The sequence below is a fragment of the Anoplophora glabripennis genome, unplaced genomic scaffold (assembly GCF_000390285.2).
Source record: "Anoplophora glabripennis isolate ALB-LARVAE unplaced genomic scaffold, Agla_2.0 scaffold27, whole genome shotgun sequence".
NCBI classification, from domain to species: domain Eukaryota; kingdom Metazoa; phylum Arthropoda; class Insecta; order Coleoptera; family Cerambycidae; genus Anoplophora; species Anoplophora glabripennis.
In genome coordinates this window covers 285,542-308,697 of record NW_019416292.1, presented here as the reverse complement: position 1 = coordinate 308,697, position 23,156 = coordinate 285,542, and the positions used below count along the sequence as shown (strand labels likewise).

Sequence of the window (23,156 nt, the reverse complement as noted above, 5' to 3'; positions counted from 1 at the left end):
TTTTTTTGATAACTCAAAAGAGGTAAAAGCTAGAAAAAAAGTTTTTCATAAAAGTTGTAGAGCATAAAATTTTACACAAAAATCGTCTGCTAGTGTCAAAATTAATGGAAAAAATAGAAAAATGAATGAAGGAAGTTTTTTTTTCAATCTACTGTAAAAAATATAATTTTTTTTCTTTTCAGACAAATAGATATATTTTTTTATTTTTAATAAAAAAAAAGTCAATAATTTTAATTTAAGCAACTTTTCATTATTTTAGATATTGGATCGAATGGTATAGAAAAAAAATGTTTTAGTGATGTTAAATCATTAAAATAGAACATTAAAAAATTAAAATTGTTATAACTTTTTTATTAAAAATAGAATGATATATCTATTTCTCTGAGAAGAAAGTTTTACATTTTTAGAGTAGATCGAAAAACCTTATCTTGAAAAAATACTTGATTTAGCGATACTCTTACCCACTCACTCGACGGATCTCACTTCCAACACAAACTGTAGTCACTGTCATCATTTTCTTCTATAAATCTTGAAATATACGTAGCGAACATACATGAAATAAAGCTTTTCAGTTGCGCAAAAACTTCAGGAAGTATACTGTGAAATATATCTCACCCTTAAGTATTTGCTTGATAAATAGCTCTCATAATGATAGTTCGAAGTACTTTGAAAGTATGAGATAATTTGTGCTGTGCTCCCCCGGTTTTGTAGATAGCGTCTCCCAACTTCATTACATTTTTACTGACCCCTATTTGCAGAAAGCATAAACCAGACAAATGGGCAATAAAATCGTTAATTTATTTGAGTTGAAACCCGTCTCATGCATTACCTTGTGAATTATCTAACCTAAATGGGGCAGATATTTCATATTTGTGGACTCTAGGAAGTTAATATGTATGGAATGAATTTTACTCTGCTGATATATCGCTCCTGAAGAAGCAGCCAATCGGTTTTAAATGTATTTCGATTAAGCAGTAGAAGATTTGATTGTGTTGTGAAGAAAACAAAATTTATGGCAGGTGAATTAGATAAACAAGAAATTATTTTTACTTTTAAAGGTAGTCAAGAAATTTACTTAACAGTTTGTCTAAAAAATTTACCTAGTTATGGCAATATATATTTGTTAACGAAAACATAACGTAATTAATCAAAGTAATCAAAAATTTTCCGATAAATCGAATGATGTAATTAGTTTTTAAAAAATTAAATTCGCGATTGAAAAAAAAAATGTTCGATAAATTTTTTTAAATTTGTGTTTTTTTTTAAATAATGGCTAGAGAAAAAGTAAAAAAAAGGATTTTGAAGATTTTAAGAAAAATATTATTATCGATTTTTCTCGTATTTCGAAATATAGGCATTTTTTTAAGTTTTGATTTTTGTCACTTTTTCTGTGAATTGATGTTTATTTTGCACTCTTTTGTATAAAAATATTAATTTAAACAATATTATCCATAAATATTGACAAATACATGTTACAATTACTATTATTGAAAAAAAAAAAATGTTTGAAAAATTGTTAAGAATAACTAAATAAACAATGTTCTAGTCTATTCGATACGTAAAAAGAGGTGAAAAAAATCGGACATTTGCATTTCAATTTCACTTTATTTCTAGATCTAGATTATAGGTATAATATAAATTCAGCCACACTTTCACCCACACTAAAGTCACACTAGTGCGAATTCGCACCTATCGTACTTCTCAGACTTTCTAGTTTGGCCGATAATAACAGACTGAGGCCAGTTGTGGTACGACTCGACTGTTTGGGCTATAGAAGGAATTATCGTGGTGGGGGAAATCCTGGGCAGCTGTTACCTGTTCAATAACAATGGTGGTGCAAATTCGCACTAATGTGACCTTTCAGAGTATTGAATCTTAAGAATCTGTACTAACTTATTACTTATTACATTATTATTATGAGTAGAATCCCTCCCTAAGATTTTTTGCTCGTAGCTTCACGATAGATATTCATTATAACAAGTATTTTTTTCATAAATATTGATCCAGCTTATATTTTATGATTTAATTATGATACCAAAACGCGTAGAACAGGGTCACATTTCACGATAAATATCAAAACTGGCGCCTCAATTTCTCTGGTTGTAAATGCCTTTCCAAACCAAACTCTACCAATATGCCCACAAATTCATATGATGGATATTTCGATGATCGTCCATATGAAATGACAAATCGATAGACATTCTGCGGTTAGGAATTTCGAATTAAAGATAGAACTATGTGGGGCCTTAGAAACCGGAAACATTGTTGAAAACTAGTTAGATAAGACCATAGGGATTCTCAACATGGCAAGCAAAATTCACGGAATTAAGCAGTGCATTTGGCATTCTAATAAAGAAATTGTGTTGTAAATAATCGTTTCTCCGAAAAAATGATAAAAAAATAATGTAATTTAAAAAATGGCGAATGCGCCGCGTGCAACGACATTTAGGTGCAGGCAAACCAACATAAACATAAAATACTTATATCAGAATTCCTAAAATAAACATTATTTTAGCATAAAATGAATACAAAATCCGATTTTATACAAAATTGACAATTTTGACTATAACAATGTAAACATTGATCAATATTAATGTGTTTTTGGAAGTGTAGGGATTAAATTAAAATCCAAATGATATTGGATAAATATTGTTATAATGAAAGATATTTACTAATGTAAAATACACTGCATTATTATGTTTACACAGGGTGTCCCAGAAATAAGTACCAACATTTTTCACTACTAAATTTTTGAATATTTTGTAGGAGCCAATTTATTTTTGCTATACGGAAAATCAGAAATCAAAGCGCGACGAACCACCCCAACATTTACATTTCAAATCAGTTGTTCGCGGGCCCCTCCCAGCGGTACCCGCTCACTTCGTGGAAATCCCAAACAGCAGCCAGTGTTTCGCAGCTTCCTTGGAAGCCCCTCGTTACGGTGTTCGCAGGGTCAGCAATAAATAATGAATCCCGTCAAATATATTTCGTAAAATCTGCGAAAAAATAGCCCAACACAAGGGTGCGTGCCGCTTCTCATTCGTCTACAAAATGGGGTACTGTAATAAAGGAGAAGTAGAGTAGTTATTAATTGGGTGGGGAAAAATAATTCTAATGATAAATTTTAATGTACAATGTTGAAGAAGTACTAGATATATATTTTGTTACTCTCTAAAGCAAAGTGAATATAAATAAGTGAGATCTCACTGCAAAAACTGTTCTTACTAGAAGATACAGTTTTCGATTTATATGTATATTAATGTCTATAATATTAATGATAATAGGGCCTCTCTCTTCGATTATAACAAATATAACAAAAATATTCAATTCAATACAAATAAAATGAATAAATAAATGTAAATTTTACAGTAACGTGTTGCCGTTTCTTTTTTGTTGTTTCTTGGAAACTTTATCGATAATAGTTTTATCATCAATCAAAAAGAAAATAACCTTTAACATCTACCAAACTTTTTTGTCAATTTTCAAGAATACAAAAAGAAACAAAAAAGACCTAGAAGATGATCATTTATAATTTTACTTTCTTACGCAGATAACTTGACATGTTTTAATTCAAATGAATTTCGCCTATTACGTACCTACTGTATTTTATATTTCATGATTTTCTGGCTGAACTTAACAAGGAATCTAACGCGCCTCTAATCAGCATAACATATTTGGCAACACTGTGAGAAATTATTCATTTCGCGACTTTTCTACAGCAACTGCTGTAGAAAAATGTGTTTTGAACTGTGGGCCATTAGAAATTCCATTTGAAATAAATATTACCTGAAAAAAAACTTTACCCGTAGTGGGGATCGAACCCAGAATCTTTCGAGTACTAGGACAACGCGTAGCGCCCTAAGCCACAAAGGCTATGTCTTATACGGTCTCATAACATGGCTTTATATTTAATATTTTAAAATATCTAGTTGCCTCTTGAGGTATAAACAATTATAACTATTTATTTATATATTGACAGGTCTGCCGGTGTTTTTTTTTTCAGAGATGATAAAACTATTAACAATAAAGTAAATGCTCGAAAACATTTTTTTATCACATAATCTCCCTAGTTTTTGAATTATTTACGGAAATTTTTCCTCAATCACGCATTAATTCAATGACGTGGGGGATTCGGTAAGAAAATTTTAAAACAAAAATTTATTAAAAAAATTTGACATGTTTTATTTTGAAACTTATTTCGCCAAAATAAAGTTGGCTTGACAGGTAGACATTGTTTTGTGGTGCATGACATATTTTTAATGGTTCTTAATAAAACATAAAAAACAACACGTTCCTTTCACTTTAGTAATAAATGAGACATTTAATTTTTTAATTCAAATATTTACCTTTGCAATACAATTCACTTAGTATTACTAAAATAGAAGGAAAGTAAGTTTTTGTAGAAAAGCGATGTATATGGCAGTTTATCAAAGATTCTTATTAAAACATAAAAAACACATTCCTTTCACTTCAGTAATAAAAAAGGCATTTAATTTTGTAATTTAAATATTTATCTTTGCAACACAATTCACTTAGTATTACTAAAATAGAAGGAAAGTAAGTTTTTGTAGAAAAATGATGTCTATGGCAGTTTATGAATGATTCTTATTAAAACATAAAAAACACATTGCTTGCACTTTGGTAATAAAAAAGGCATTTAATTTTTAAATTCAAATATTTTTCTTTGCAGTACAACTCACTTAGTATTACTAAAATAGAAGGAAAGTATGTTTTTGTAGAAATGCGATGTCTATGACAGTTTATTAATGATCCTTATTAAACATAAAAAATAGCACATTACATTCACTTTAGTAATAAAAAAGGCATTTAATTTTTGAATTCAGATATTTATGTTTGCAGTATAATTCACTTAGTATTACTAAAATAGAAAGAAAGTAAGTTTTTGTGGAAAACCGATGTCTATGGCAATATATCAATGATTCTTAATAAATCATAACTGCAATCAAGTAGGCTTAGGCTTGTGATGTCAAAATCGTCTTCGCTATACGTCACGTTGACAGTCATTATCTCTAGCTTCCAAATGTTTACAATTAAATCATGACAGTGAACAACCAAAAATCTAATTTAAAACCTTATTGTATATGTAATTCTTGCACCAAAATAGTGGACACTCTTATGTCTCATAAAAATTTAAAGTATTTGCTATATTTACTGAAAAAAAACTGGAATCAGTCCGCATCAAGAAAACCTTTTCGCAGCTATTTAAAATATTTTGGAGGAAGATATCCCATCTTTTTCACGTAAAACCAGGGCTCAGCAGAACAAAATTTCATCAAATTATTACATATATTTTATGAAACAAAGACATTTGATAGAAATGAAAAATAAAGGTAATAATTATGCTCGTCGTTAGTCTCCGTTGCGAAGAGAAGAGTTCCAGCCAGAATTTCAAAAACATTTAGCTTTAATGGAAGAAATCTCCGAACAAATATTTGGTAAATAATTATTTGTACCTATCTATTTATTATTTTAAAATAAATAGAAACATTACAAAGCAAAATTCTGAATAGATACTGATTTTTGAACCATATGATAGCTGTCAAAAAAAAAATTCCATTTATTAATTTTGTTTGCCTAGCTTGGCAGGAGGAAAAAAATTTCCGAAAAATTTGAAAGTTGCCATGGGCAACTGTCGAAATTACAGTATGTGATTGGCTTAAAATGACAGGTGTAAAATTTTCAGTAAAACTGCCCACACTTATTTGTTTCAAAGACGTACAATTACACATAAAAACGTAATGAATCTATATTTCTTATCCACATTCCTTTAATATTCATCATGATGTACACTAAAATACATGCTTAAATAAAATAGAGTAAGATAATATTATTTACATTTATTTACTCAATAGAATTTGAAATTTTAGTCACGTTGCACGGTATACGTATACATTGCATGAATAGTTTGTGTAGAATGCACAAAAATTTGAATAAAAGATATTTTTCAATCCATACCTCGCATTTCTCTGCTCTCCTAGGTAAAGAATACTTTTCAATGCACGTTTCGTATATCAATTTATATACTTTGAATACGTACCAAATAATCCCTCAAGCTTCAATTGATCGATCTATATTTAAACGAATTTCAAAGGCTGTATTTGCTTATTTCGCTCATGTTCTACGTCTGTACCGTTAGGTATATATTTCATATTAATCTTCCAGTCCTTGAAGTAATTAAAATTTATGAGACATAAAAACTGAACCTTATGGCTTTGGTACGATTTTAATTAAACGTCGCGAATTTATTTGCAGAACAGTCCTGTCTTCTTAACGAATCTTAGCAGATGTAGTAAACAATGGGATTATTAATTATGGAGTATTATTTTAGCTTGTTAGCAGACAAGGATGATTCTGGACATAAAAAACCGTTCGAAATTATAATTAGAGAAAAAGATTTATTAATTTCAGTTGACAGAACCATTGAGGTACGAAGTAAAAGGTACGATACTTGCTAAAAACAATTCATACACTTAGTTTATCTATTATCGTGTCAAAAATGACAATTTTTTACAGTAGTAGTTGTTCTGAACCATCATATTGATGTTTCAAAGTGTATTCCAACATTTGAATTCAATGATCCCAACGATCTGGTGCTTTATGAATATAACATGGTAATACGTCAGTTATGGACAAACGTTTTTAAGTTTAATGATTAACTATAATATATATGTACCTCTGTATATTTGGAAAGCAATTTCTGTGAAGATTCTGTAACGCGGAGATGACTCCCAAATCTCAAACTATTCTACATCTAACGAGATGCTCGTTAACTGCGAGCCACGATGAGTTTAGTTTTGGAGTAATGGCTGCTTATTTATATCCAAGGGGCTACTTCCTAAATGGTATTGGTTCCAGAATGAAATATTGCAAAAGTTCGATGCAGTTTATATTTATCTCTGAGGAAACTACAGTTGAGCGATGTTTATCAGGTACGATTTGTAAGTCTGAACGCCGGTAAAAGTATTAAATGTGATTGACATATCGTTAGAACTTAATTTGTTATGTTAACAATATTATTAGAAGTACTGTAGCACCCCTTCCACCACACAAGTAACTAAATATCGATCTAATTAGGGTCTTTAGGATATTTCGCATATTGCAGTTTTATCATTACCTCTGAAAGCATTTACTGTACTTAGCCAACTTGTTTCTTAGGAATTTTACGATTCTAGTTGGTATTACTGCGAACGCTTACATAAACGTAAGACTCTTGTTGTTACCACTGGGATAGTGCTGAGTTTAAAGTTTTATAGTTTCTATAAACAGTACTGTTTAATAAACATTGCATTTCTAAAATGTGACTTGAAATTTACTACCGTAGGATTTAAATAAGTCGTTTCAAAGAAAATGTAAGAGTTATTAAGGGTAGTTGTTTTTATCGCAATATACAAGTAGTGTTAAAACTGAAGAAACTACCTAAATCATTTTTGATATATATGAAGATCATAGCTGAATTAAACTATCGAATTTACCACTTGTTAAATTAATTTAATTTGTAGACACAAACAAATAAACAGTACATTGTATCACCATGTAGAAGTGTTTATTAAATTAGTTTAAATCGTATTTGTTGCTGCTGCAGTTAGATGCAATATGAAGATACACAAAATTTCCTGCGCTTCCACAATAAAAATATGATTTGATTAAAACCTTCCATACTAGTAAGACCAATGAATCTGCATTGAATTAAAATGTATTGAATTCTGGTAAAGTTCATAAAATGAAAATTAGACACGGACTACTGAATTGTAAATACGTGAACAAATAACAATTAAATATTTTTATGGAGATTTTGCTGAAAATTAATTTAATCAGAAATTATATAGGTATATTTGAAACAGGCGGCAAAAAGGTAATATGCGAAGAATAAAATTATAACTTTGTCAGCGACAAATTGGTTTCGTCAAAGTTTATTACATTCTCTGAAGTGACATTAGAACTTAACTGAAAAAAAATAGAGAGAAACTTTCAAGATGTTTCCAATTTGTGAAGTATTTGTCCAATAACTCAAGAGATTGCTCAATTTACTAGAGTACAGCTTTCAATGAAGCAACATAATGTCAGTACAAATACGATTATAAGTTTCTATTCCTATAAACTTGAACATAAATGTGATATGTTTGTTATAATTTATAAAGATCTATTCCATCCTGTATCAGGATAGAAATGCATAACTTTTTACTGATCCTTGTATGGTAGTTACAATTAATTTATCTGAATTTATCATTTAGTTACACAAACGTACTTCAAACATCGAACAATAAAATATAAAGCTAAGTCATTTCTACATACCTGTAGAAATGAGAAACTATAATAGCTCAGGATGGAAAATCTGCAGGAAATTAAATTTCAATTACATTCTAATCTAGCCATCTGAGAACCGTATACGTTTTCCTCGCCGAGAAGTGTTCTTTGTTCCCGGCTTTGTGCGAAATGTGCTGCAATTTACCAGAAGCCACATACGAAATAAAGTTATCTATAACAATAAATACACATCAGGCGAATTTATTTGTTTCCATTGCGTCGATGGGCGAAGGAGGTGGGCGGGCGGAGGGGTTGCATGTGAAATGGGTTGTAAATTTCCCTTCCGATCGCTCGCTCACTCAGATCTAGCGTTCTTGTGATTCTCTTACTCCGTGCGATACATCAGGGCGGTAAGTAAGGAACGAAACTTTGGTGAAACTTTTTATTAACATAATGTACCGGAAACGATACGTGGGTTTATGTTTAGAATTTATGCCAGATATTACGGATATATTAATTTGTTGATTTCATAAATATTCTAGTCCTGTCTACTATTATTAACTAAACTAAACTAAAATTGATAGGTATAGGTTGTTCAGGAATGAATGGGTTGTACTTCAAGGGTACCCTTGGATAAAAATAAAGTTACTTTAGTACAATGTTCCTTAAAAAAGTAATTAATTTAAATTGTTTAGTGCATTTAACAGTAATGAAGAGCCGAGAGTTGTTTGGGGGGTTCAAATTTGATTTTACCAAATTTGTGCCTCTATTAAACTGTTTGTTATCGATTTATATCATTTTAACCTTATTCAAAAGACGTCGCCTAGAAGGATGTAGAAATACATTTTAACTGTTTGAAGCAAAGTAACAAGTTTCCATTTATGTTGTTATTTTCACCAAAAATGCTACTTTTGAAGAATGACCTTTCATTTCTGGACGTCCTTTACAATCAATTTCACGAAATATATTTTTTAAATTCTCACAAAAGGCGATTGGTCATTAAGAGGCCCCTGGAAACCCTCCACGATGGAGAGATCCCCTGCGAATAACACCAGAAAGATATTTTGCCAAACGAATTTAATTCAATTGGCCTGAAAACTGTAATAATTAAAAAGTATTCGTCCGCTTGTACGCCCCTGGGCATAAAAAAAGCGATCAATGCACAACACTTGTTACGACTTTAATTAATTTCGGGTCTGTAAAGTGTTCGGCTTTATTAGAGCAACGCAATTTTTTAATTAGTGAACTCTGGGAGATCCTTGCAATTTAGGAAGCAACTTAATAATTTAACGAAACAAAAAAATAGGGTTTTCTAAAATGACCGTGTTAAGCGAACGGCACTGATGGTTCCGGTTATATTATTCTGCTCGAAATACGCGAAGTCCGGCGTAGTTATTAATGCAAACAGTCTAAAAAAAAGTTGCTCGTTATACACGGTTTTAGAGAACGAGAACATATGAAAAAATGTAATTTTTTCTTTCTTGTTTCATTTAGAAATGAAATAATTGGTATACGTAGCTGAATTTTTGCAGTACCTTCATAAATCATTAAATAGCATATGACTAAGAATTAATACAATCTACAAGTACATATGTCATACCTTAAAAATGTCTTCTTTCCTACTCACTACCTAATGACTGAGGCTGACTTAGTAGTTTATTAATAAAAGCATGATTAGTGTCACACTAGGCACTAGGCTAATAAACTTTTTTAAAACTGGCGTAGGTCTGGTGATTCTGCTGACGGAAGATTTTAGCTGTTGTTGCTTAGATAATGGGGCTAATTCAATGGTGGACAGAGTATGTAGTTCGTGGAGTAGTTGTCACAATATATTTTGTTAAAAAGTTTAATTCCCCTTGTGTGACTAATTATGATTTCATAGTATGTACCTACAGATTAGTATGTCATTCTCTATCAAAGCAATGTTTTGAGTAGTAATGACGTTCAACATATGACATATACTTTGTAGGTTATCCCATGGCATACTGTTGAGCTGGATATGTAATCCGCAGAGTATTTGTTTTTCACAATATCATTAGTTAAAAGTTATTAGCAATGTTTTTTAAACTATAAATTTCTATAATATGTTAGGCACATACCTATTGGTATTGTATCTGGCAGCGGATTTGTGAATTTCATGAACAGAAGAACTATCAATAGTCGCATGTCCCACTTCATCACCAATACATCTGAAAAAAAAAATGAATTTAAAACTTGTAGCCTAAAAACACCAATTATCATATTTCGGTCTCAAAATTATCTATAGGTACCACTTTTTGTTCTTCTTCATAAATACATCTATACCTTTGTCTGGAGGTAAATTTGAAACAAATATTAACTCAACTTTTTAAAGTTAACAAATATAGTCCTGCTATAAATAAGGATGACATACCAAGTACTGTGGACGGATTCACCAATATATTGTAATTAACTCTTGATCCATAGTTCATATTGCTATAACTCAGGTTTACGGAACTGCAGATATTGGTTTCAGCGCACATTCTAGTTAAATATTGGGTAAACAAGTTCTAATTGACTATATGGGAACTAATTATGGGAAAATGTAAACCACAGAAATTTGTAAACAGCAAAATTAAACTAACAATGAGAAAATTAAATAGAATAACAACGGTAATTGATTGCTTAATTTCGTTATTTCGGTTTAATTTCCATCGAAAACAATTTCATTTGGAATGTACCAAAGGCTATTGAACAACAGTTGGTATATTTCAAATGATATATAGTCAATTAGTTAGCTCAAAGAATCGAAGAAATTCGGACAGAAAATCCAAGAGAAATTATATACATTTTTAGGGAAGGATATCTTCGTTAATAAATTTAAAGAGAGGATGTAATTTTTGAATCTAGAGAAGTATATCGAAATATTCTGAGGGTATCATATCACATTCAGACTGATTTTTACATTTTTTCAATTTTCTTTACACTAATTTACCTAAATATGTGAATTTGGTTAAGGCAAATGACTAACTCATGAAAAATTCATCAGCCACACCCAATAGATGTGTCGCTAACAGCAAAATTATAAATAAAAAGTTTAAAACGTCCCCAGAAGTCTTTTACAATATAAGAACGCCTTAACAATATTTTCATCAGGTCTACAATAGTAATTGTAAGGACGCTAGTGAAGAGTAATAGAGAATCCTTTGAGTATCCTTGAAGCTGCTCTTTTGTATGCACCTGTGGCATCAAACGGTCATCAATCATAGTTATCATATATTCAGGCCATATTGAAGAATTGAAGTAATCTCTCTTTATATGGGTTGTGTGCACAGGAACTATAAATCATCAAACTGCAATTTCTATGGAGGTTTTTCTTTACGCTTCGATCCAGTGGCAGCAGACGCCGAATAAAGAAATTGCGAAACAAGTTTTGTCCATTTCCTCTTTAGGCTTTAAATAAGTTTACAAATAAAAAAATTTATTAATTCAATTTCAATTATTAATTCAGCATAAGATTTCTAATTGACTTTATTTCATTTTAGTGTTTATGTAAAAAGGTTATAGATGTAGACTTTTATCATTGTCCTTTTCTTACGATTTTGTTGTTATCACATGAAAGACATCTATGAGACAACAATTTACGTACTTTATCCCTATTTAACTGTATGATTTCTATCATCACAACCTAAATAAGTTGTCACTGTCAGAAATCAAAATTCTCACCAGCTCTTGTCTGCGTTTATGATTTTAGGGCGGATACCACAAACAGGTGAGTGGAACAAAAAAATCAATACGGAGCGGCACAGGCAATTATTCTGGATCTCTCCGTATATGTTATTGCTACTATAAAACAACAAATTCCTGAAAATCGTGCCTAAGTTATTTAATTTCGCCTGCAGTCGCTGATACAACCCGGGGCCGCAGATAAGGCGCGACCGAATGAGCTCACAATGGCTCGAAATATCACAAAGAAGCCGGAAGACCTCCAGCAGCTGCATAATAGATCAGCAACGCCGCAGCCGCAACTTGCGAACAGCAAGATACAGCACGGACTAGTGCCCTGTTCGTTATCTCCACGCAAAATTTACCCGTATAAATCTATTTGGTAGGCAAACGCTCTGCGTTGTGATATATTATTTGCTTACACGATTCTCCTTCACTCAGCTCCAGACCCCCATATATATTTACATTTTAAACGAAGCGCTAACAGCCGCAATGGAAATAAAATATCGGATGGGATTTGTGCAATGCACACCGTCCTTTATAAGAGGTTGCTTAACACAGCAATAATGATTCTCCGGAGATTGGGGGGGGGGGGGTAAAAGAGAGATTTACGAGGTTATTTCAGGTCGAATTTACTTGTTTGTCACGTATTATGTCATGGTTATGCAGGTACTGGAGATTTAAATTTGATCTGCACCTGTGGTAGTGCAGGTCCTATTACTTACAACTCATCAAGAAATGTGTTGGCCTTATCTTTAAAGTTTCAATGTTGTTAGTCACTTCCACGATTTTTTTACTCCATCTTTGTTTCTTTTGTTGATCCAGAACTTCCAAACTTTTATTTATTTGCTTGTTTTTTCCATGTAAGTCCGTGCCTTTACAAATCTCTCTCCAAAATATTCAGGTACTACTCGTAGTTATTGTTCGGCTTTCTTGTGTTAACTCATTTTAATGAATTATAAATTCGAAAGAAGTCATTAATAACAGGAATTATTGCTGGTAATTTGAGGTGTTCAAACTCGTTATTTGGTTCTTTCGAAGACTATTTGAAGAAGAAATTGGTGCGGTCCAAATAGTGATGTAAATGGTAAAATGACAAATAGTTACTTACATAAATTACTGTAAAATTACCGTAATATTACGCACCGCAAGATAACGGATGTAATTTATGTAATTTATGTAATTTTTGTAACTTACGTAAATTACGTAATTTACTGTATTTAATGTTATTTTACACTTAATTTTAAATATCGCGCCAATTTCAATTTTGACATTTAAGGTTTTATAACCTTTCTTTTATTTTAGCAATATTAGCATTCATTCTGAAGAGTATGGTGATAGTGAGGTGATTCATAAATAAATTAACGAAATTCTTCTTGAATTAAATCACGAATTCATTGGTAAACAATATGGTTTTACACTGCTACAGCCTTTGTCAAGTTTTTTGACGCATAAATCAGTTTTCTACCAACAAATCAAAGAAGCAAATAAACTTCAAAAATGTCACCTTTCCACTCATAATTGTAGTGACACAACAGCGGTACCGTTTTGACATATAATATAAACATTAGTAACAAGTAACAAATCAGTTAAAACAATGCAAAACTAGTACGACGCCTCACAATTATTTACATATTCCAATAACATAACCTCATTACTGATCTGAGGCAGGAAATCTGTTAGTACTTCTGAACTTCACGAAGAAATTGACGAAAATTAGAGCATGTTCTAATTCGTCAAGAACTTGGTGAATAAATTCATGAAGTTATTTGACAGTAGACAAGAAATTCGACAAGTGTAATGCACCAAGCATTACACTTGTCCAATTTCTTGATGAAGCGACGAATTAATTCATCAATAAATTGTCAATGTAGTCAACAGCTATATGAATATGGAATTAACTGAAAGAAATGAAGAATTTGAGGCAAAATGTAATGAAAAAAGGCCTGTTATTATTATACAAAATATTTCACTTGAAAAGAAAGGTTTGTTGTTTTTCGTTGTTGCATTTTTCGTTCATAATTTTGACTAAAATTTAGTTGACCACGCAAAGACCGAACTGACAGAAATAGATAGAACGAAAGAGGTAGAAAAGGAAACAGAAATAAACGACGAAGAATTAAAAACTGCTAATTGTAATACATTCTACCAAAAAAGGCCTATGTTCCAGAAAAACAAATGCTTAAAGAAACGAAAGCTGTTTTAAATAGAAACCTAAATATTTATATTTAGATTTGATTTATTTTATTTTTACTGCTGCACTTATATGAATGTTACCTACTTATATGAATAAAAATTTTAATTTTTTGCATAAAAATCGACAAATATTATTTTTTAATCATTGAATTGCAGGACTAGTTTTATAGAAGCTGAGTACTGAGAAGCTGAACAAGCTGAGTACACTTTAAAATGTCGTAAAATTTAAATGTCATAAATTACATAAATTACAAGCTAATTTGTAAATTACATGAAATGTTACCAGTAAAATTACATTTTCATAAATTACAAGTAATTTAACATCACTAGGTCCAAAGCTTGTCAAAAACTATACCGGTGAGCTGTTTTGTAAAAAGCATTCATACAAGCTTATGGACAGTTAGATCAAGTGTACTATGAAATAAGATATCTTACAAAATAAGACATAAATTAGATAAGCAAAATTCATTCAATTGTTAAGATCGGCGGTCCTTCTTGCGTGAACAATTCCAGACCAATATCAGTTTAATATAACTGTACTTTTGCTTCATTAAAAATATACTGAATTTATCATCCACCATCTAGAAATTCACTATAAATTTGTTTACCGCTGTCAATTCTACATATCTACCTTATCCCGTATGTGCCCGGACGCGATCCAATTCCAGAATTTTTGCTGAGCTGCAAGACCCTTTGTCTTCTAATACAGCTCGGCCCACATACTTCCGCACGATTATTCAATTTATCTCCGGCATCGCAGCCCGAGCGTTCATTCTCCCGGTGCAATTTTTCATCGCGCGACATGGTGGCACACTTTTTGCATCCTCTCCGGCGCAACTCGTCAGAATCTTCGTCGTTGTGGGAGCTAATGGCCGTTAGTCCCAACAATTCGGCTCGATAAACGCCTTTAGGACGGTTTGGTCCACAAGCGGGCAATTAGTTGATAGTTTTTTTGTTGTGTTCAATTCCGGTCTCGATCTGCGGACTGGAATTTTAATAAAGGAAGGATTTATTGATTTACGTACGTACGTATCATTTCAAGGTGGGGTTTGGCATAAACTCAAGGGTCCGAGGTATATGCTATTTCTTATGGAAAATATGACGGACTATAAACTTTACAGAATGTTGCGTAATCCAATTTACATATTTTTTTGTTAATAAATGTTGAATCATACTAAGAGAAGTAAAATAAAAAATCCACAATGTTAATAGTTACTATTGAACCTCAATTCAATGATAATAATTTAAAGTGTGGCCCGTTAAACACATTTTTTTAAATTCACTCTTAAAAACATTTAAAATATTGTAGTATAACAACCCTAGGTTCGACAAAAAAATAAACGAAATCGTAGTTGTGGCCAAAAATATGTGATCGTCATAAGGACTACCTACGTTGTGTGTATCCATTTTTTTAATTGACCGGAAGGCACTGGCTACTAACTTTGTAGAGGGGATGTATGGTTTAATTATATAAAACAAAAGCAGAGTAAATACACCCAACTTTTATTTACATACAATTCAAATTAAACATGTGAAATAGAAAGAACAACAAAAACATTAACAACCCTTAAACATAACAGGAGAGTGCCAGGCTCACCTACAGCTCCTGTGGGGAAAGAACATGGCAGAGAAACCCACAATCTTTGCTCTTACCACCCAAATATAAATACAAAACAACCGCTAACCAAAGGCGTACATTAAGAACCTTTGCTAATGATCATCAAAACTGGACTTATATAATTTCTCACTAAATGTCATCTCACTCAAGTCTGACATACACACTTCCAAGTAGAACTGAAGAGGTTTTAGTAACAATAATAGCAACAACAACAACAATAATAATAATAGCAATAATAATAGGGAAGGTACTGGAGTCCCATAATACGGGAGGCTATCCAGCTAAAGTTGAGATTTCGGGAGAACAACAACAATAATAACAATAATAATAATCATGGGTGAAAATGTTAGTAAATTCAACAAAGCTCTTACATACGTATGACATAAAGTGAGCACAAGAAATCAAAGAACAACGTAATCAAGATAAAACAAGTTAAATGTGAAACAAAGAAGTTGTTTTGCAATATCTGGGCAGACACGACAATATATACATATTTCAACATGTAAGAAATAATGAGCAATCTTAATAATAATTGTAACAATTTTATCTTACAGAAATATACGCCCCTGAGCGTAAGACAGTGAAGGCTAAACATATACAGAATTAGTATCATGGAACATCTATATTTTACGTATAACGTAATCGTGGCAAAAACAAGTTAGATGTGAAACAAAGAAGTCGTTATTGTAATGTCTGGCAATCAGGACAATACATATATTTTTACATGAAATAAATAATGGGCAAACTTTAAGTATAATTATAACAATTTTACCTTAGAAAAATATATGCCCTTGAGCATAAAGCAATGGAAGCTAAACATACAAAGAATTATTATCATGAAACATCTATAAACATTACAATCATAAGATTACACAGAACAATTAACAACAAAGTACTTAAAGAATATTACCTGCTAACTAATAACACTTTAAACAATTAACTTTTCACTACTTTGACACACTGCCCGCCGATCGTCTTGCTACCGATCTCCACACTGTTCGCACTTCATCTCCTTATCTTCGACTATTTAGGTTTCCTTCCAGAATTTCCTACCTAAGTGCCTGTTTTTTGTGCTTCCTTCCATCGACCGTTAATATTACTTTTTCATTGTTATACAACACCTATGTAACATGTGACGTCGAAGTTGATAAGTTTTGCATAATATGGAAGCTCATTGAAATTTCTTAGCTGCTTATTTTTTGATCTTCTAATTTTCGCCTATGTTTTGAATCCCTTTCTCAACTTCATCGGAAGCCTTTAAGATGTATTGTACTAAATTGAACGTATGCAGGACATCGATAAGAAAACATCCAATCAGTCAGCGTGTAAATAAAATACAAATCTCGCATTCCTCAGGAAAACAGTTTGAGGCCGACGAAAGGGAAAGTTTTCTAATAAAAACAGGAACTTTCCCTCCCAGAGCGATCGCACCTGAAGCGCCCATTCTTCATCAGATCAAATGCTCATAAAACTCCAAGAGTTTCATTTATTTCGTCGAGGCGAAGAATAAAAAATATCCCATCACGCCGCCGTGCTTCCCTAATTGCGAGTGAAATTTTATTTACAGTTCCTTTCCACCCCACGCGTGTCTTTGCAGATCCTGAATTATGCTTTTTAATTTATACCTTTTTTCAATTCTGCCTTCGCGCCTGATAAATCGCTCCCGCCGGAATTACCGGAATAATGAAGCCCGGCGCGGCTAACAAGGCTCCGGGTTATAGTTCTGTAAATAAACGGATTCAGGAGGCAACCCGATTAATTATCTGAAATATCGGACAAAGGATATGTCCCTTTGCTTTCAAAAAGATTAAAAATAATGGTTCCATATAGTATCTCTGTAGCTATTTTAAAATGTTTGTGTATATTAAAGTTGAAAGAAATATAAAACTATTTTTCTCTGCTATTTGGTAATAATAACACCACACACAAAAAATGTGGTATGTGTCTTCGATTTGAACGTATTTTGATTTGCTGAATCCGAATCTGAAGTCCATTTTGCTCAAACACCCTTAAAATGTTGAGTAATTGGCAAAAAATAGTGAAAAATCGACGAAAATCACGTTGGTGAGCGTACAAAAATTCGAAAAAAGCATTCTTTATACGACTTTTTAGATATTGGGAGAATTTTCTAGGACAAAAGAGTAGGATAGATAATAATAAATGAGATAGCTCACAAGATATTGTCATAAAATAAACGTCAAAGCGTCAATTCATTATGATTTGAAAATTGTACCGTTTAAAAATGATAACAGGATGGAGTACTACAGAGTAAACATGAATAATAAGGATGGCACTTGATTCATTGCGTCTTGATTTCAAAATAACACACTAGCAAGCATTGTCAAGCAGCAAGAGCTTAAAATAGTAATGAAGAATAAATGATTAAATTAGTCATAACTGTAAGTACTGAAATCTCTAGTCGAAAACATACAGCACATTAACACTTTTTCTATAAAGTTGCAATCTAGTTTAGAATTTGGTTATTGGAATTTTTGCTTTCAAAGCTGCTCGAAACAACCCTGCAAATTTTATTTGTGCTTGAAATAGTGCCACAAATGAGATCCAATTAGAAATATATCATGTTCCATGCCTATTATACGTGAATATGAACATTTCCATTTAATATCACGGTACATTTTCTTGCAAACGAACACTAAACGAATGAATATTTAATTAAAAAAGCTCATTCTATTAAGCGCACATTTAATGAATTTTCATCAAAAAGAAACTCGTAATACAAGAGAATTATATTTTTATTCTTGCTGCGCGAACTAAGCGAACACCTTTTAAATTTAATATCCCGCCCCATAAAACTAAAGCTACCCCGTCTAATTTTCGCGCATAATACCACCGATTCGTACAATGAAACCATTAATAAATGTACGTGCAGGTTATAAATATAAGCCGCAAATTGCCAGTTCTGGACGAGTTATTCACATAATTTTAACATTTTCCTCGCTTCGTACCGATTCATTAAAAAAAAAAGAATGCAACATTTCGATCTAACCAGTTTTGTTATTTTTTAATTCTAACTTATTGAATTTGTAAAGAAAACTATTTTTCATTTTTTCAAGACATCTTTGCAGACGAAAAATACCAACTAGAGAACATAATTTCATATTTGACCTACCCTTGTTGTTCTTGGGCTAGACTTTGTGGAGCGGAATCGCTATTAGATCCTGTAAATTCGTCCTGATATACAGTCCGCTCCGTAGACGTCCTCTGAGATGTCCGTAGTAGCCTCTATAACTGGGCATATCCCATGCTTTCAAACGTTTCGCTGACCTTCAATGTCGGAATCTTCAGTGGTAACATTCTTGCGACTGAAGCAACTTGCGACCTTGTAAACCGGTCTTATGGCGTCGATTTTATCACAGAGTCTGTCTCAAGAGCAACAAGGGAAGATTAGAGATAAAAATCCGAAAAACCATCGTACTTTAAAAAGATTAGACTTACATTTAAAGAACCATCAAAAATCGAAAATCAAATATTTACAACATTGATTTCGTTCAGAATAGCTTAATGTTGGGTCATCAGAGTCATAACAGTCAAGATTGAACCAACCTAATTACCTGCCATTTAGCCAGAATATAACAAATTTATCAGTTGGGTCTTTCAATGAACGCCAGCATATATTAGTCTTTCCAGGCCGACCTCCCTTGGGCACAGGGGCATTTTGTGCCCTCAGGTTAATGAAACAAAACCTGCATTATTAAAAATTAACACTAGTTGCTTTCGAACAAAGCCTACACGTGTTAGGCTAACGGCCGGTTCACTCATTGAGGAGAGATTTATTTTTTGGTGAGTTAACTGGAACACTGAAAACATTTTAGGCCGCCGTATTCGGGTCTATTATTTACGATTACGTATGTACTTTCGCTTCAAAGCGAGCTAACTAAGTGATGAATGGATCGATGCTTCGTTTCTGCATTTAATTTAAATATATTGTTGGTAAAACATGAAGTTCGCATTTAAGCACATTCGAAATTTTTCGGATTATTGCATATGTTGTAGCCATCAAATGACGCAAGGTTGTCGCTTTCTTTCTACATCTAACCGAGGTATATTGCTGGTATATATAAATTTGTTTGTTCACATATTCAAAACTATTGGATAATTGTGTTGGCTACATATACCCTCGTTTCCAATTTTTACTACACTTTCGAAAACCTGTATAACACAGGATACATGCACTTGTTGCTGCGGATATTATTGTATAACCAAAAAAGAAGTTAATTCAACAAAGAGATAACAACTGACAACGCGTCCTCAATACAAATTCCTCTGGGAAACCGCTGACGCCCGAAACGGGTCGAGACATGAAACTATTCCTTTGTATCCGTTAACAAACTACTTAAAGTACATAAAGTGCACAATGGTTATAAACAATTCCTAAACTACCCAAGTTGGCACGACGAGGCGCGCCTGGACTGTTTTGAGGAAGTTTTTGAGGACGATGAACTGGGCGGTAATATCTGCGCAAGTTAAATGCGACGTTGAAACGAACTTTAAAACTTTTAAGAAGATCAACGCCACATGTTCTGAATAGCTAATTGTTGTGGCTGTGGTGTTTATTATTTCCCGAGTATATTAAATTTTCTGTAACAAGAGGGAATTGCGTAGTTTGTGCTCCGGTTGAGGGATGAGGATGGAGAGCGAGACAAAGACTTATAGCGTAAGTTTTTGTTGTAATTTATTTGCTGCACAATAAAACTTTGCTAATTTTTGGATAAGAATTGCTTTTCGGACGAGTTCGAAGAAACTTACTTGACAGATGGTTGTAACTATTTACTACTTATTTTTGAAGGAACGAAAAGAACCCTCAAAGTTTGTAGAATTTATATAGAGATACAGGGTGTGACACAAGACGTATCAAAGAAGAGTGAGAGTTTTCCTTGTCCAAATTTCAAAATAGGTGGTTTTTCGTAGAAACATGTGCTCTGGAAGTCTGTTTTTGAGATGCCAGGCGATACTCTTGCTATCGTGCAGAGGTAAAAGGGATTGTCGGACTCCTTTCTCTTGGTACAGTCCACAAGTGATGCCTAAGGAAGACTACATCACGCTGGTCGGGGTTTTCTATTATAGACGAGGTGTTTTGGAGTATGGTCTATCACCGTAATCTGGATACATTCTTCGAATGACACTTTTTCACTTCAACTAAACCTTTTTGCTCTATTTATTGGCTACTCTTGTGTCTATATGACTGTCTTTAGGCTTTCCCTTTCCCTAGCAGTGCGTCCTCAAAAATGTTTCGATTTTGGATGAAATTTTGGATTTTACAATTCATGTATAGGTATGTTTCTTAGCAATTTATAATTAAGGATGGAAACTGATGCATTTCTGGTTGCCTAAATTATACCGAAAAATGGTAGAAAACAGCCCTTTTTTTATTCCAATATATCTTTTTAAAGCAATGGAAGAAAGTAGTAAAATTTCATATCACATTTGGCAAAGTATAAATGAAGACAGTAAAGCAAACATTAATTGGGATAGGTAAATAATTCGTGAGAAATTAATTTCTAAATATGAAGGTTTTTTGGACTTTTACAAAGAAACGATTATTTCTTCATAGTATTATAGAATTATGCAATTTTTTATATAGTTGTCTTTAAATAAATAAACTGATTAGACTTTATTTCATAGTTTGTTCATCACTTTATTATTTAAAAAGTTATATTGGAATAAAATTATTAAAAAATATTCATTCATGAATAGCATTATCTCCGACTTTTAATTCGCTTGATTTGTAATAGATGTCGCACTAGTAAAAATTTATTTATGAATGGACTCGGGTTATTTTTAACGAACAGCTGTTGTATGTGGTTAATTTGGTATAACCTGATTCTGAATTGGTAGTCATGGTTTCTGTTAATTGATACGTAAATATTTAAAGAATGTCATGATCATTTTAGATATATTTTTGTATAAAAGTATATAAGTAACAGTGCAAGTCCATACTATTATATAATTTTAGAAAATATGAAATATAAACAATTTTTAGTTTATTTAAAACCATAATTTATAATTAATATACCTATATTAGTATCTACGGTTAGTGGATAAGAGGGAAAACATTTTTATTTTCTATTCTACTAGAAAAAGTAATTCGTGACAAAAAATATTTTGCTTTTTAATTGAATACGTTTGTCATGAAAAACTGTAATAAATATATATACAGGGTGATCAGAAATTTAACAAAATTAATAACGTTGAAGAATAAACTGCTTTTGTTTTTGATAATATAAAAAAAATGTTAATAAGAAAAGTTGTTCATAACGGAAAGTTACGTTATAATTACGATTTGTGAATAAAGCGGCTTACTTTGGTATAAACAGAAATGGAAAATATTATATTTTTAATAATTAATATTAAGTAATTCTTGATAAAAAAAATTTGCATATTAATATAAATAGAATTTTAATTGTGAATATACATAATAATGAGAAAATATAAAAAATATGTACGATATACTTATTTTGTCCAAAAAATGTGTAAAGAATTATGTACAAAAGGACGATTTGAGTCTAAATTTTTTTTATGAGAAATAGGTAATTCAGTTCACTTCAATTGAAAAAATAGTTGTCTTATAGGTACTTTAATACCTCCAATATAAACAGAAATTCTGTGGAACAGTGTAGTTTAATAAATATGTAAATAAATGAAAGTAATAAAGAAGTAAATAGAATAGGTACAGTAGAACAGGAAAAAATTTAAAAATTCATAAAATAAAATTATTTCTTTTTATTAATTTGAGTTTCTATAATATATTCTGGATCCATACATCTTTTTCCCTGTGGAATATTTTTGTATATTATTTCTGGTAGTATACAATTTTTATAAAATTGTTCCAAATTTGTTGCCATTGATTTTTTCCATAATTCTTCATATTTCTTAATTTGTTCTACATAGAGTGGGTTGTTTTCACCACTATAGGTATATTACGAAATAACATATAGACTTCTTCCGGTTCCGTATCTGAAAGTAAGAAAAGAATTTTACCAGATAATATTTGTTATAAACATAGATAATTATACATTTTTACCTATTATGCTTTTGATTTACCATAATGATATATCTAGTCATATATAGGGTGCCACAATAGTGCGATAAAGTTTAGTATAACTGCCTGTAGTAGTGATACGAAAAAAGTTACTTGCTCGGATTCACATTTTATTATTATTTCCATTATTCATTATTTTCAGACCGAATTAAACGTTCAGAAAATCTTGTTTTTGGCCTGAAGATTTTGCCCTATACAACTATAACTGAAAATAATTATAAACTTTGTCACACTATTGGAACAGCCTGTATGTGCATTGCAACGACAATATGTCATATTTATATTACGGCTAAGTAAGCGGAAAGTCCATTGTCGCATATGTAATTTTTATTT

The 23,156-nt window shown here is 31.7% G+C and overlaps 1 protein-coding gene across 1 annotated transcript in view; it reads right to left on the bottom strand.

The window, feature by feature from the left end:
- LOC108909903 (glutamate receptor ionotropic, kainate 2) overlaps positions 1 to 10,449 on the bottom strand; it is a 120,874-nt gene extending 110,425 nt beyond the window's left edge. The window contains exon 1 of the mRNA XM_018714376.1: positions 10,365 to 10,449. Coding sequence (XP_018569892.1) covers positions 10,365 to 10,443 — 79 coding nt within the window. The 5' untranslated portion in view covers positions 10,444 to 10,449. The remainder of the gene's footprint in view (positions 1 to 10,364) is intronic.
- Positions 10,450 to 23,156: the final 12,707 nt, after the last annotated feature.